Source organism: Cryptomeria japonica, chromosome 7, assembly GCF_030272615.1.
Source record: "Cryptomeria japonica chromosome 7, Sugi_1.0, whole genome shotgun sequence".
NCBI lineage: Eukaryota > Viridiplantae > Streptophyta > Pinopsida > Cupressales > Cupressaceae > Cryptomeria > Cryptomeria japonica.
Window position 1 is genome coordinate 208,688,452 of NC_081411.1, and position 14,450 is coordinate 208,702,901.

A 14,450-nucleotide genomic window follows, 5' to 3' on the forward strand; every position below is an offset into this window, starting at 1 on the left:
CAGAATGATAGTGGCCTCACTTAGCAATTCAAGAATGGAGTTTGCAGATTCAAAGGAAAGAATGGTGAATTGGTGGCCACTGGTATGTAGACTAAAGGTAACCTATTTCATCTGAATGCAAATATAAGTACATGTTTTATGGCTAAATTTGATGATAGCTGGATATGGCATAGCAGACTCGGTCATGTAAACTTTGATAACATTGTGAAGGCTAGTAAGATCAAGGCAGTTAGAGGGTTGCCGTTGCTAAGGAAAACGGATAATACCTTGTGCAGAGAGTGTCAATAAGGGAAAATGTCTTCCTCAACCTTTAAAGGTAAATCTTTCACCGCTGAACTTGCTTGATCTTGTGCATACTGATTTGTGTGGTCCTATGAAAACTAGAAGTGTGTAGGGTGATAGGTACTTCATGATTCTCATTGATGACTGCTCAAGAATGATGTGGGTCACATTCTTGAAAGACAAGTCTGAAGCCTTTATAAGGTTCAAAGCTTTCAGAGCATTAGTGGAGAAGGAAAGCGGTAAAAGGATCAAGTGCCTGAGAACTGATCAAGGAGGGGAATTCACTTCTGGTGAATTCAACAAGTACTGTGAAGAACATGGCATCAAGAGGCAATTGTCTGCCCCCTGGACTCCACAACAGAATTGCCTAGTCTAGAGGAATAACCAGACTGTGGTTGAAGCAGCTAGAACCATGTTGATTCAAGGAAAGGTAGCTCACACCTTTTGGAGAGAAGCGGTGAGCACTGCAGTCTACACAATGAACTGGGTACTCATCAAGAAAGGTAAGGATAAAACTCCTTATGAGTATTGGACCGGTAAGACACCTGTGGTTAGCTACTTTAGAGTGTTTGGTAGCAAATGTTACATCAAGAGGAGTGAACACTAGAGCAAATTTGATGCGAAATGTGATGAGGGAATATTCCTAGGATATTCCACCAAGAGCAAAGCTCTCAAGTGTTTCAACAACAGGACTCAGAGAATTATGGAAAGCATCAATGTAAGAGTTGATGAATCCTCTGAGAAAACTGAGGAAACCGACAGTGAGCAAGCGGTAAATGAACCGGTTGCAACCTTCTGGGAACCGGTTGACAGCCACCCAAGTGCCAGTAACAATGTTCCTACACCGGCAAATGTAGATGCTGATACTGATGGAGATGAGGATGAAGAAGAAAAGCAAGAGGAATCTATCAAGAACATTCCTCGGTATGTCAGGTTGAATCATGATCCTAAGCAGATCATAGGAGATAAGGATGCAGGAATCCTTACAAGAAGAAAGGTTAGAGAAAACTCATGTATGATCTTTGAATTTGAGCCTAAAACATTCAAAGAGGCACATAAAGATGAAGACTGGATCAAGGCAATGGAAGAGGAACTTGACCAGATAGAGAAAAATGGTACATGGTCTTTGGTACCCAGACCGGAGCATAAAAATGTCATTGGTACCAAATGGGTCTTCAGAAATAATTTGAATGAGGATGGCATAGTGATTAGAAACAAAGCCAGATTGGTATGCAAAGGATATGCTCAAGAAGAAGGAGAAGACTATGGAGAAACCTTTGCTCTTGTAGTCAGATTGGAAGGGGTCCATATGCTTCTTGCATATGCAGCTTTTAAAGGTTTCAAAGTATATCGAATGGATGTAAAATCTGCATTCCTAAATGGTGTACTTGAAGAGGAGGTGTATATTGAGCAACCAGATGGGTTTGCCCTATCTGAAGACAGTGACATGGTATGTAGGCTACATAAAGCCTTATATGGACTAAAGTAGGCACCTAGGGCATGGTATAAACGTCTGCATTCCCATCTTGTGAAGATTGGATTTGAGAGAACAAGTGAAGATAGTAATATCTACTCTAAGTCTGAAGGAGATCAGATTCTGATCTGTGAGGTATTTGTTGATGACATTATCTTTGGTGGAGATGACAAGATGAGTCATGAGTTTGCCGATGAGATGAAGAAAGAATTTGAAATGTCACTCATAGGGGAGATTAAATTCTTCATTGGACTGTAGATCCAGTAGATGAAGGATGGAATCTTTATCACTCAGTCCAAGTATGTCAAAGAGGTGTTGAAGACCTTTGGCATGGAAGATAGCAAACCGGTTGGTACACCGATGGTGACCGGTTGTAAACTATCCAAAGAGGATGACTCAGCATTGGTTGATGAGAAGGAATACCGATCAATGATTGGTAAATTGCATTATGTAGTGCATAGCAGACCAGATATTGCACATGCAGTTGACATTACTACAAGGTTCCAGAAAAGTCCAAGAGAATCCCACTTGGTTGCAGTCAAGCGGATTCTTAGGTATCTGAAGGGAACTGTTGACTATGGATTGTGGTATCCATATAGCAAGGATTTCAACTTGAAAGTATTCATAGATGCTGATTGGGCTGGTAATGTAGATGATCGGAAGAGCACAACCGGTGGTGCATTCTTCCTCGGTGGTAGACTGGTCTCATGGATGAGTAAGAAGCAGAGTTGTATCTCTCAGTCTACAGTGGAAGCAGAGTATGTTGCAGCTTTCATGAACTGCACTCAGACAATTTGGATGAAGCATGTATTGAATGACTTCAAAGTTCCCGTATCTAAACCGGTAAGTATATTTTGTGACAATACTAGTGCAATTAATATCTCCAAGAATCCGGTTTTACATTCTAGAACCAAGCACTTTGAGCTTAAGTATCATTTCTTAAGGGAAAAGGTTCAGAACAAAGAGATTGCACTGGAGCATGTTTCCAGTAGGGAGCAGTTAGCAGACATATTCACCAAGCTTCTCCCAAAGACTACATTTATGTACTTAAGAGGTGAATTAGGGGTATTGCCCCTTCAGGAGGTGAACTAAAGGTATATGCTCCACATAAGTCTGGTATAACATAGTCAAATTTTTCTTCAGGATTGATGTGTTGAAGGATGCTACTCCACAGGGGGAGCAACATAATGGAACAAGGCAGCTTGTGCCTCCACTTTGGCATTGTTGTCAAAGGGGGAGAAGATGTGAAGCGGAGAAGATATCTGCAGAAATTGGGGGAGAAGATGTGAAGCGGAGAGATATCTTTGTGTATTGCCATCAATGCCAAAGGGGGAGAGTGTTGGCATTATGTGAACCGGTATGAGGACATAATGACATTGTATGTTGTCATTGATGTCAATATGTTGAAGAGGTGAGAACCGACAAATGAGAGAACCAACATAACACTGTGAATCGACATTTGTGCCAAAGTGAAGCGGTGTGCTTGTTCAAGGTGAACTGGCATATGGTAATGGGAACCGGCACATGGAAGCGTTGTATGACTACCGGTTGGTAGTCTCAACTTCAGGGTTTCCGGTTGAAGTGCTTCAAGCCTGTGTGGCTCAACCGGTGACATTGTGTGATGAGTTAGCATTGTAACGAAGAACATATCATGTTGCCACGTCAGCATTGTGCGCGTGAAGGATCTTGCATGAAGGAGATTGTTCCTATCTACCTCGGGAATGTGCGAAGTCTGTAAAACGGTGATAACGTGTGATGGGTTATCAACCGCCATGAAATCGGTGAAAATGGACGATGGAGAATGTCTTGAGATTGGATCAAGACTGTTGCAATTAATGCAGTGTTCTCAACGGTCAGGATTGAACTGTTTGAATTCCTTAACCTAACAGGTTCAGGGTTTAGGGTTTATGTTATCGACCTTTCTGTTTTCCTATAAGGTCGATGTTGTGTCTCTTTTTGAGGTTGTTGGCAAAAGTTGTGTGTGTGTGTATCCAAGAGAAGGGATACGTGATTCTTGCCAGACCAAAAGGAGAGAAGTGATACCTGCAGAGTGTAAGTGCAGAAGGTGAAGAGGAGCTTAAGCGGATCTGCATTGGCATTGAGTGCTATTACCAGATCATTGTAATACCTATTGATCTCTAACCACCTCAACAGTTGGAAAATCCCTTAACAGGGTAGCCTTAATCGACTTGCTGTAAATCCTTTAAAAGGGTAATTCAAAGCTATTGAGTTCGAAATCCTTTAGCTATTGAGTTCTTGAAATCCTCTAACAAGGTAACCTTTAACAGGGTTTAACCCTTAACCGGGTATTGTAGCCATCCCTTAATCGGGTGATCTCTAACAGGATTGGTTCCTAGCAAAACCTATTGTAATGTCTCTAACCGGACAAGGCTCCTAACATAGCGGACTTCTAAAGAGTTCAAAAACAACTTGTGGGTATTCATCCCCACCGTGGTTTTTCCCAGTTGGGTTTCCACGTGAAAAATACGTGTCATGTGTGATGCTTTGCTATTGTCTGTCAAGCATATGATGGTTCTGTGTTTTATGCCTGTCAATAAAACATGTTGAACTAGCTGTTATTATAATCTGATGATAGATTACCTGTTTATGCATAAGGGATAAATGGTAGGGTAGTCTTGAGTTGAGTGAAAAGCTAAGTGAGTAACTGGTTAATGCTTGTCTCAGTCACTCTTAGTTTTACCGGTTGCACTCTGTTTCAAACCAGTGTCACTATTTGCCAGTCATTTGAAGTGTCTGCTGTCAAACCGGTTTAGGACTGTATTTTTGTCTGTATTGATTCACCCCCCCCTCTCAGTACCAGGTTAGTACTATCAGCTCATCATTGAGTTATCAAAGGATAGCGTATGCTTGCCTTGGAAGGCATTTTGGAGTAGAGACATGATGGATTTTGTCCTAAAATGCAAATTTCGTTCTTGACCCTTCCAAAGGGTCCAGAGCGAAATCCTTAAAAACTCCATTTTGCTCCAATTTTGCATCAAGCTTGGTGTTGGTTGAGATTGAGGGCATCCTTAGGAATGCATCTAAGCAAGTATGGTCACAAAGCGAGAAGAATTTGAGCCAAGAATGCAAATTTCGTTCCTGACCCTTCCAAAGGGTCCAGAGCGAAATTCCTAAGTGGTCTAGTATTTTGCCTAGGTCCTTGAACAAAACCTTGTCCTGGGAAATTTTGAAGGTGAATGACTTGATCTTGGTGGAGTAATGTTGAGAATGAGGTCTGATTGAGCAACTTTGTCAAAATTTGCTCCTGACCCTTCCAAAGGGTCTAGGGCGAAATTCTTAAAGGGCTTGTCCCTGGAGAGGATACTTAGTGAAATTCCATTTTGATGTCTTCTCACTAATGATTTAAGGTGGAAAATGCTTTGTTGAAATGAATATGTCATATGTGCTTAATTTACCTTTTGGTTTATTTTGCAGATGGATCTCTTCCAGTCCAGCATCATCAAGGACGACCTCTTCCAGTCCATCATCATCAAGGACGTTCCAAAGGCAAAAAGGGAAGACTCGAGGTGCTTTGAAGCATTAGAGGACTAGGAGTGTTCACGGAGTTCAAATTAGCCTCAAGACCTCATTCTACCACAAGATGACAACGAAAGGCGTTGCCAGCACTTCAAGGAAGGGTACACCATCCATCCATCACGTCAAAGACAGAGGAGAATCAAATAAGGTCAAAGCAAGGGTCCGTTGAAGAAGCAGATAGTTTCAGAAGAGTTAATTAAAGTTAGCTTCTCAGCATCATCAAATTGAACATCAACCAAGTTACAAGTGTCAGACAAGGTGGCATCCCAATCATCACTCCTCCAATCGGATTGGCCACCTCAACATGTCCAGATTCAATGTACCTAATTTACCGGAGGCGGCACAAACTTAGAGGCACCTACCCCTACTTCCTATTGGTCCTCACTTCTGGAATGTAATTTTCTAATTGGCTAAGAAAGTTTGTTGTAAAAAACCCTAATTAGGGTTTCTATCTTGCAATCCTAGCCATTGATTCTAAATCAATTAGAGCCGTTTGTTTGTAAAGGGTTCTCTATATAAAGCCTTGGCTCGTCATTTGTAAAGGTTAATAGCTAGTTAATAGACAATAGTTGGTTAATAGAGAATAGATAGTTGTGAATAGTCAGAGAGTAAGAAATAGTTAGAGTAGAATAGAAAGAGAAGGCAAAGATTGTTGCCAAGATGTTGTAAAGGACTTGTAAACCTCATTGAAGAAATGGTGAATTCTATGGGTCGATTCAACAATTTGCATGGTCTCTATACTTCTCAAATTTGATTTCATGTTATTAGATGAGTGGAAGAAATGTGTATGATCGATGGTGAAATTTGTATATCCATACTACTAGCAGTTTGTTGATTGTAGACTTGCCTTGTGTAGTCAACTAGAATCATTCAGCTTAAGCTTAACTTCAATTGTCGCTTCTTCATTGATATGCATCAGCCTGATGGTGTCCATGCTTGTAGCGGTGATCTGAACATCATAAAGCTTTCCTTAGAAGATCGCACTAACCTTGTGGAGATGGTCCTAGGATGTCAAAGCAAGACTTAGTTAGAATTTCATCAAAGGTCATTCATTGCTCTTACATTCTTAGTATTATTAATAGATCCTGTTTCAACGCTTCTTCTTTTTCCTTTTTTTTTTTCAAAATCTAGGACTAGTAAAATGTCACGTTCCAGCAATATCCAAAGCAAATCAGACGTTCAGGTCGTCGAATGTAAGTCCCCTTGTGATTCTAGCAAAATCACATCGTATCGAAAAGAGCTTATCCACACATAGAGAACCTACATACAAGAACCTTGGAGTTGCCTCGATCATCCTTCGACGAGATCTTCAGCAGTCGGGAACTTTGTTCAAGAGAGGATAAGGTACCTTTAGGTATTTTATTCTGTGTTCGCATGTGTACAAAAAACACATCAACACAAGGCTGCAATTTGGAAGAGGTGCGCATCTAGGAAGTCCTCGTTCAACCCATTAGGCGGCTTTCCTGACTTTATCCACGACAGCTAGTCAGTGATGACATGACTTTTCCTTGGGTGGACAATAACATGAACATGAATTCTTGTAGTAGGAGTAGCCATCTACTCACCCTCCCTTGGATGATTAGCTTGTTCATGGGATACATTAATGCTTGGTGGTCCACATAGAATGTAAAGGGTGTTGCTAGTAGGTAGTGGCCAAATTTTTGGACAGAGTACACCATACCCACTGCCTCTCTCTTAGTTGTACTATTGTTCATTTCGGCCTTGGAGAGTAGGCGAGCAACAAAGTAAACCGGGCAGTCCAATCCTTGTATACCCACTTGCGCCAATGTGGCCTTGATTGCATAGTTGGAAGGCATCCACATGCACATGGAAGTTCTTGTTCCAGTTCGGGTACGCCAAAATAGGTGCATTGACCAATTTTGATTTCAGTTCACTAAATGCTTCTTTCTATTCATCTCCCCACGTGAACAGTTGTCCCTTCTGTATCAACATATCCAATGGGTATGAGATTTGAGTGAAGTTATTTATGAACCTCCGATAATAAACAACATGCCTGAGAAATGATTTTACTCTAGTTACATTTTTCGGTGCGTCCATCTGCACGATGACCCCTACCTTGTCAGGTTTTGTCTTCAATCCTTTCTTGCACACTATGTGGCCAAGGAATTTTCCTCGCGGCACCATAAATCTGCACTTTTTAGGATTTACAGCTAGTCGTGCCCTTCAGCACGTTTCCATGCATTTGACAAAGTGCAGTGAGATGAGTCTTCTGCCCTTTATATATTGACCAATTGTTGAGGAATGCATTGAAATTTCCTTTTAAAAAATGCGTAACATTATCCATTGGAAGCTAGTCGGGGCGTTGCACAAGCCCAATGACATTGTGTTGTATGTTACACCTCTTTTACCACAAGGGTAGTCTTCAATTTGCCCTCCTCAACAATGCCTATCTAGTTTTACCTAGAGAATCCGTCTGTGAAGGAGTATATCTTGTGGCTTGCAATCTCCTCGAGTATGGTTTCGATGAATGGGATCATGAAGGGGTCTTTAATCATTATCGCGTTAAGACACTTGAAGTCCACATATATTCCTATTTGATATGCTTCCTTCTGAAGGTATATGACAATTGGTGATACCCACTCACTAGTTTCCACCTTGAGGTTGGCCATGACCCTCTGGTGGCACAAGTTGCGTAGCGCTTGTTGGCTTTCATGTAGGGTGAGTGTGATGGGGATTTCTTCGAATGTTTTATTGTCAGAGGGTGGCCCAAGATGGAAACGCAGGCTATGCGAGGAGCCCCAACGACCAATAGTAGGAGGCCACCATGGCCGTGTACTCGGAGCACTCTATGGCATGGAACTTGCCTTTAGGGAATTGATCCTCAACCACCGTCGGCTAGTAGTTGCACAAGCTGAGTTCACTGGACAACGGGAACAAGCCTTTTATTAGAATATTTAATTATATTTTAGTCACCTATATTTAGTTCCTTGTTTAATGGTCATTTAGCTTTTTAGTTAATTAGCTTTTAAGCTTTATTTAGTATTTAGCTTTTTCTTTTTAGTTAATTAGCTTTTAAGCTTTATTTAGCGTTTAGCTTTTTAGTAGTTCACTTTAAACGACTTGCTTTTAATTTAGAACGTCGTCCTGGTAATCTCTTTATATACGCTTGTATATTGTTGAATAGATTATCCGATTATTGAATCCTTCATTCAATTTATTTTTCACCTTTCTCCAGGAGGAACACGCTTGGATTGCCCTCATTGAACAAGCACAAAAAGCCAAAGACCAATTGGCCCAGGACCACTCTCGAGTTACTTCATTGGAGAAGACTGTAGCAGACTGTTTGCAAGAGTTGGTTGAGAAGGATCAGCAGATGACAAAAAAGAACACAAAGTTTGTAGATGGGGATGGGAAGATCACCTAGTTCACGCCACAGTTAAGGGAGAAAGACAATGAGTTGGAGAAGATGAAGAAGAAATTGATGGAAGTAGTCTATATGGTAAAGGCGTCTCGTGAGTGGGAATTGGTGGCCAACCAAAGCCTCCAACATCTTTTCAATCTCTTCATGTACCTTGGTGGTATAGTTTTTATTCATTTGGTAGGGTCTCTTCTGTACGAGATTATATGTACGCACATCTCTACCAGTATCCCTGTTTGATCCTTATATGTCCATGCAAAGGTGTCCTTGTACTCCATGGATATCACCTTGGTCCTAGTTGCCACCGACCAATATCTGTAATGTCCTCTTTCTAGCTAGTTAGCTCTTGAATTGTCGTTAGCCTATTTTCTCATGGTCTCGTAGGCTTACCAGGACATTAAAGGGACTTGGAAGCCGTTTGGCCTTAAGCAATTTCAGCTGCAGGCCATTCTGAGGGGTTTTGAGGTACTTTTGGGCATACTTACTATTTATAGTAAGTTATTTTGGACATGACTGGGCATCCAGCGATAGTGATATGTTGATGGTAATCATTTAAAATTGACAAGAAGATTTATTTATCATTGATATGATTTATTGTGTGTCAATAAACTTATTTTATAAAGTTAAATTTAAATATTTAACTTTATTAATGCATTTACTATAGTTTGTGGGAAATATTTAAATAAGAGTCCCCTTTATTTTATGATACGTCAGAGACATAAGTTACATAAAGGGAGTTATGTTTTATCCCACATTGACAAAACAAAGGAATGGGCTCTTGTGAGAACATTATAAAAGAGATGGAAGAGCTTCCATTTAGTATGCTTGGTGAATTGATGAAATTGTGAATTTGTTTGGAGAATTCTTCTCTAGGGCTTGGAGGACGAAATCCCTCTTTGCTAACAATTGCTATGTTGTTGGAAGACACTATATGGAGATTTGATGGAAGTAATAAGGTAAAAATCTGAAGTTTGCATTGTAGTTATTCCGTCTTTCATTGTGGCCTTGCCTGGAGAGTTCAATTAGTGGTGTGGCTTGTTTTCCTTCGAATCGTATTGTTGTTGCACACTCTGTATGATTAGACTGTACCAAATAAAGGAGAAAGAAAGATTTAAAGATTGCTACAGTGCCATGAACAGTAATGTGAACAGTGCTGCTATAGTGCGTGAACAGTGTTTGCAGCAGAATTTCAGACTTGTGGAAGCTTGATTTGGGTTTGTTTCATCATCATATGGTTTTCTAAATTGCTCATCTCATTGCCCTTGGATTCATGCATCATCTAGGTATGTTGTAATTGTTGAACATTCCAATACTTTGGGTTTGTATTTTCTGACAGTCTGATAAACACCCTATCAGACCTGATTTATTGCTAATCAGACCTTATATTTCATCAATAAAGGGTTCCTTTGGTATTGTTAGTAGTTTGTTATGTTCTTTTTTTTTATGGTGCTTGTAAATGCAATTCAATCGATCCAAAATTCCAACAACAAAACTCAAAAATTCATATCAAACCCAAAGAAAATCAGAATTCAGAGGTTTGCGTGTGAAGTGTTTGACAAACTGCCAAACCATCATAACTGAAAATTGGAACAATCAAAGTGGACTTGCTCTCAGAGTCTTCGTCTGACACTGATTGTATGGGTTAGTTGGATACTTGGTCCACAAGGTCTTTGTCTACTTCGTCCGGGAGTAGTAGGTTCTTGGCAATTTCCTCCCACTCATTGCATGTACGAGGTGTTGTACCCCCTTCTCCACACGTTTGTCTCTCCCAACTATGGCTTTGGTTGACACTTCTATGTCTACTCCTTTCTAGACTCTGTGATTCCTTGACGATTCTCTATAGTCGCCATCGTCGTTTACTTTTCTCTTTAAGCCGGAGAGATCTCCTCACCGATCCCTCTCCTTCCTCTTGACTATTTGCAGTATGTCTTCTTTCCTTATTCGGCTGAAGGGGCATTAATTGCCGGAGGTATGACATCTGCTTGTGTCACATTCTTCTTCTTTCCTTTGGTTCCTTTCCTCGTACTGTCGTAGTATTTGCTGCAGACACTGCTCTTGGTCCCTCTCCCCTCAAAGCTCTTGAAGGTCAATGAAATTTCATGCCAACAGCCCAGGGAGTCTTCAAAGAAGGTGGTCAACTGCGTCGTTCACTATCATGTTGTTGTGGATGATGCTCTCAGGGACCTCTTGTTGGAGAGCTTCCCTTCAAATGTACTGATTGACATATACTTTCCACAGGTATGCCTAATCTTGTGTCACTTTGTCCTCAATTGTCTCTTCCTCTTCGTCGGTAGTTTCCAGTACTTCCTGGTCCAACGGTTGGCCAACGGGCGGTCCATTATATTGCCAAACTGTCCATCGCCATGCTGCCTCTCTATGGCTTAGATCTCCAGGTTCATATCGGCAACGACACTACATTGTTTATTCCCGAATTAAACAGAAATTTATCATACAGCAAGATAACATAACAGTAATAACCATGAGAACATGGCCAGAAAGATGTATTTTTTTATCCCAGAATGTAATGTGTACAATCCATAATTGTTTCCAAGACAACCATGAAGTACATGTAGTACTTTGCAGTTGGTTAAGATTACCAATCGTCGGCAACTACCAACAAGTACTCGGAAACAAATGCCATTACATTGCCAATTATTATTAAACAAAACATTATTTATTTACTACAGCAAAATTGCCAACTACAAACTCATTCATCATTACACTTAACTATGAAGCTTGTATTCTTGATCATTTTATTGTAGTTGGTTATTCCCTTTTTTTATTGCAACATGCATATCTTGTTGATTGTCAAATGCGAGGTGCAAAACATGAATAGTTTAGCAGGCCAGAGCACTTTTATTTTTCAGTATTGCTCTTCAGCAAGGTTTGAATTGGTACAGAGGATTCCAAAAATTGGGGCCACAAAGTTTATGATGGGTTTGGGAAATAATTATACATGAATGTATCTGTAAATTATTGAACCTTTTCCACCATTGTAGCTTGTTTTAAAGAGTTATATCTCTAGGTTTCTCTTATTATTTTGTTATGTGTTTTCTGCTAGTTATAACTCTTGAAATGCTTACTCCTTTTCTATGTTCAAAATTTTGTAACAGTGTGTGCAGTGGCATGCCAACTGCAACTATATTGCTACTGGATCCAGTGACAAGACTGTCAGATTATGGGATGTTCAAACTGGTGAGTGTGTACGCATGTTTGTTGGTCATCATGGCATGGTCTTGTCCATAGCAATGTCTCCTGATGGGCGTTACATGGCATCTGGAGATGAAAATGGTACTATTAGAATGTGGGATCTATCAAGCGGTCGATGTATAACTCCTTTAACAGGGCACACATCCTGCATATGGACACTTGCTTTCAGGTACACATTGTTCATTTTCTTTTCAATACAGAGATAATTTTAATGGAAAAGGAACAGCTAAATTGGCTGATTTAGCATTAAGATCTTGAGCTGCATTGCTTTTATATGAGAATTTTACAAATTTGATTTTGATTGTCTAAGATGAGTTTTCTAGTGATCTTATTTACTATATCACCGCTTTTAGAGAATCGTCTCTCATTTAGCTAGCATAGCTTGTGTCTGTATTTTTGTTGTGTTTGAATTTGAACTCATGGACCTTCTGGTCTACTTTTTGAGATGTGTTGGGTTCATGTTACAGTTTCTCTAAGTGGTTTAATTTTAACATGGATTTTGTCTTTGCCCTGTTACAAAAATTTCATCCTCTTAATAAGAGGCATACAATGTATGTTGAGGTTTTTTATGTGACAGTAGTGGTAATTAGTGAAATAAAAAGAAATTGAAGCGTTTAGAGCAACATCTGTCAAAAAAAAAAAGTAACTAAAAAACGGAAGGGCACAGCAAACTATACAAATCACAAAGTAACTTCATGATAACAAGATGGGCACTCGAAAGAAGAAACAGCCAATTATAGTTTGCTATGCTGTCAAACTGGTAACATCCAATATTGAGTTGAATCTATTAGTGTAAACTCTATGAGTGCTAATACTTTGTATGCCCTTATGTTGGATTGATCTCCTATTCTGAAACTCAGCAGTAGGTTTTTTACAGTCTGGTTTTTTAAGATTTTCAAACAAAGAAGTGTTAAATTGGATGCCAATTTTTTGTAGGGTTGGAATTCTGAGTGATTGTTTGAGGTTAATCCTCAATTGAGTAATGCCATACACATATATATATATATAAAATTTAAATAGTCTTTGACTTCTATACTTATGATCTAATAAAGTGAACTTCATAACTGAGGAACAGAGGTAATCTAAATCCAAGAAGGGCACATCTGTTTACCAGATGTCCGAACAACTATTGAAGTTTTTGTGGAGTTGCCTTCCATATATTCCTTGATTCAAAAAGCATTATACTTTAGTGCTGTATGTTTTTTTTGACAACCGCTAAATATACTTAACATACTTTCTGGTGGTTCTGACAGTTGTGAAGGTTCACTACTAGCATCTGGCTCGGCTGACTGTACGGTAAAATTATGGGATGTCAATGCAAGTTCAAGAACACCTCGGATGGAAGAAAAGTATACTTATATTATTTTGTACCATTTCTTATATGTGTTGCATACAGAGTTATGAGAGTATGGATATGTTTTTTTCATCTCATTACATATATTAGGGCCATGCTGCAGCTATTTAATACTGAGATGAGCCCTGAAATTAGATTGAACTGAAAAAAAGCCTTTTATTGCAGAGCTGCAAGTGCACAGAGATTGCGATTATTGAAAGCTCTTCCAACAAAGTCAACACCAGTTCATGCATTACGAGTAAGATCTTAACCATTTTATTTCAATTAAGAGATTAGCATGTTGGAAAGTGGTCTGATGTTTTCTGCATGATATGGTTGTTTTGATTAGTTTTCTCGGAGAAACCTCCTATTTGCTGCTGGTGCATTTACTAAAAGCCCATGAAGGTGAGTAAGTTGCAGGTTGTTCTAGTTGTTCAGTTCTAATGGAGAAGCTCATGAAAGTGATTAAGTAGCGCGGCAATGTAAATATTCAGTTTTGAGGAAGAAGCCCATGAAGGTTGCTAGAAGGGACAGTGGTCTAATTGCCCTGTTCTAATAGAGAAACCGTCAAAGGTGGCTATGGTTTACAGTGACCTACTTGTCCTGTTCCAAGTTCTAAAGGAGAAACCTAGGAAGATGAGTAAAGTAATTGGTGGTGTAACTGTCCCATTCTAGTGTTGTAATATTTTTCACAATGTTGTTCATTTGAAATTTACCTTAAGTGATCTTTTGGGCTGTGTAAAACATTCTTATTGTCATTCTTTGAATATTTATTCTACAGAGTTTCCTTCATGCTAATAAATTAAAATGGCCAAGAATACAAGATATATTTCAGGTTGTATCTTGCCTGCAGGTTATCTATATCTATAAAGTATTACTAGTTCAGTCTCTGCTGAGGTGTTGGCAACACTCTATTTTTTAAATGATTTGCATGATTTCTCTCTTTCAATAGATTATAATTTTATATTACAGGAACTTTATGTAAACATACAAGAAAATGTTTGCAGTCAATCACTGTGTGATCCGAAATGCTGATTATAAAAAAAGTCAGCACAGCTATATCTTAATGCACTTACTAATACCATTATGGGCCGTGGACATCTGATGTCTCTTATTCTAAAGAGAATCCTGTTAAAAATATTAATGAGAAACTAGAAAAGTACCATTGGAGTTTGGGACTCATTAATGCTCCATTACGGTATTCATTTCGGTTGTATTTAAAGAGTTCAAACATG

The 14,450-nt window shown here is 39.4% G+C and overlaps 1 protein-coding gene across 2 annotated transcripts in view; it reads left to right on the top strand.

Moving 5' to 3' along the window:
* LOC131036459 (transcription initiation factor TFIID subunit 5) overlaps positions 1-14,105 on the top strand; it is a 146,377-nt gene extending 132,272 nt beyond the window's left edge. For both annotated transcript variants that reach the window (XM_057968350.2, XM_057968349.2), the window contains exons 16-19: positions 11,786-12,051; positions 13,136-13,231; positions 13,402-13,474; positions 13,565-14,105. In XM_057968350.2, the coding sequence (XP_057824333.1) occupies positions 11,786-12,051; positions 13,136-13,231; positions 13,402-13,474; positions 13,565-13,618 (489 nt within the window). In that variant the 3' untranslated portion in view covers positions 13,619-14,105. The remainder of the gene's footprint in view (positions 1-11,785; positions 12,052-13,135; positions 13,232-13,401; positions 13,475-13,564) is intronic.
* The last annotated feature ends 345 nt before the right edge of the window (positions 14,106-14,450 follow it).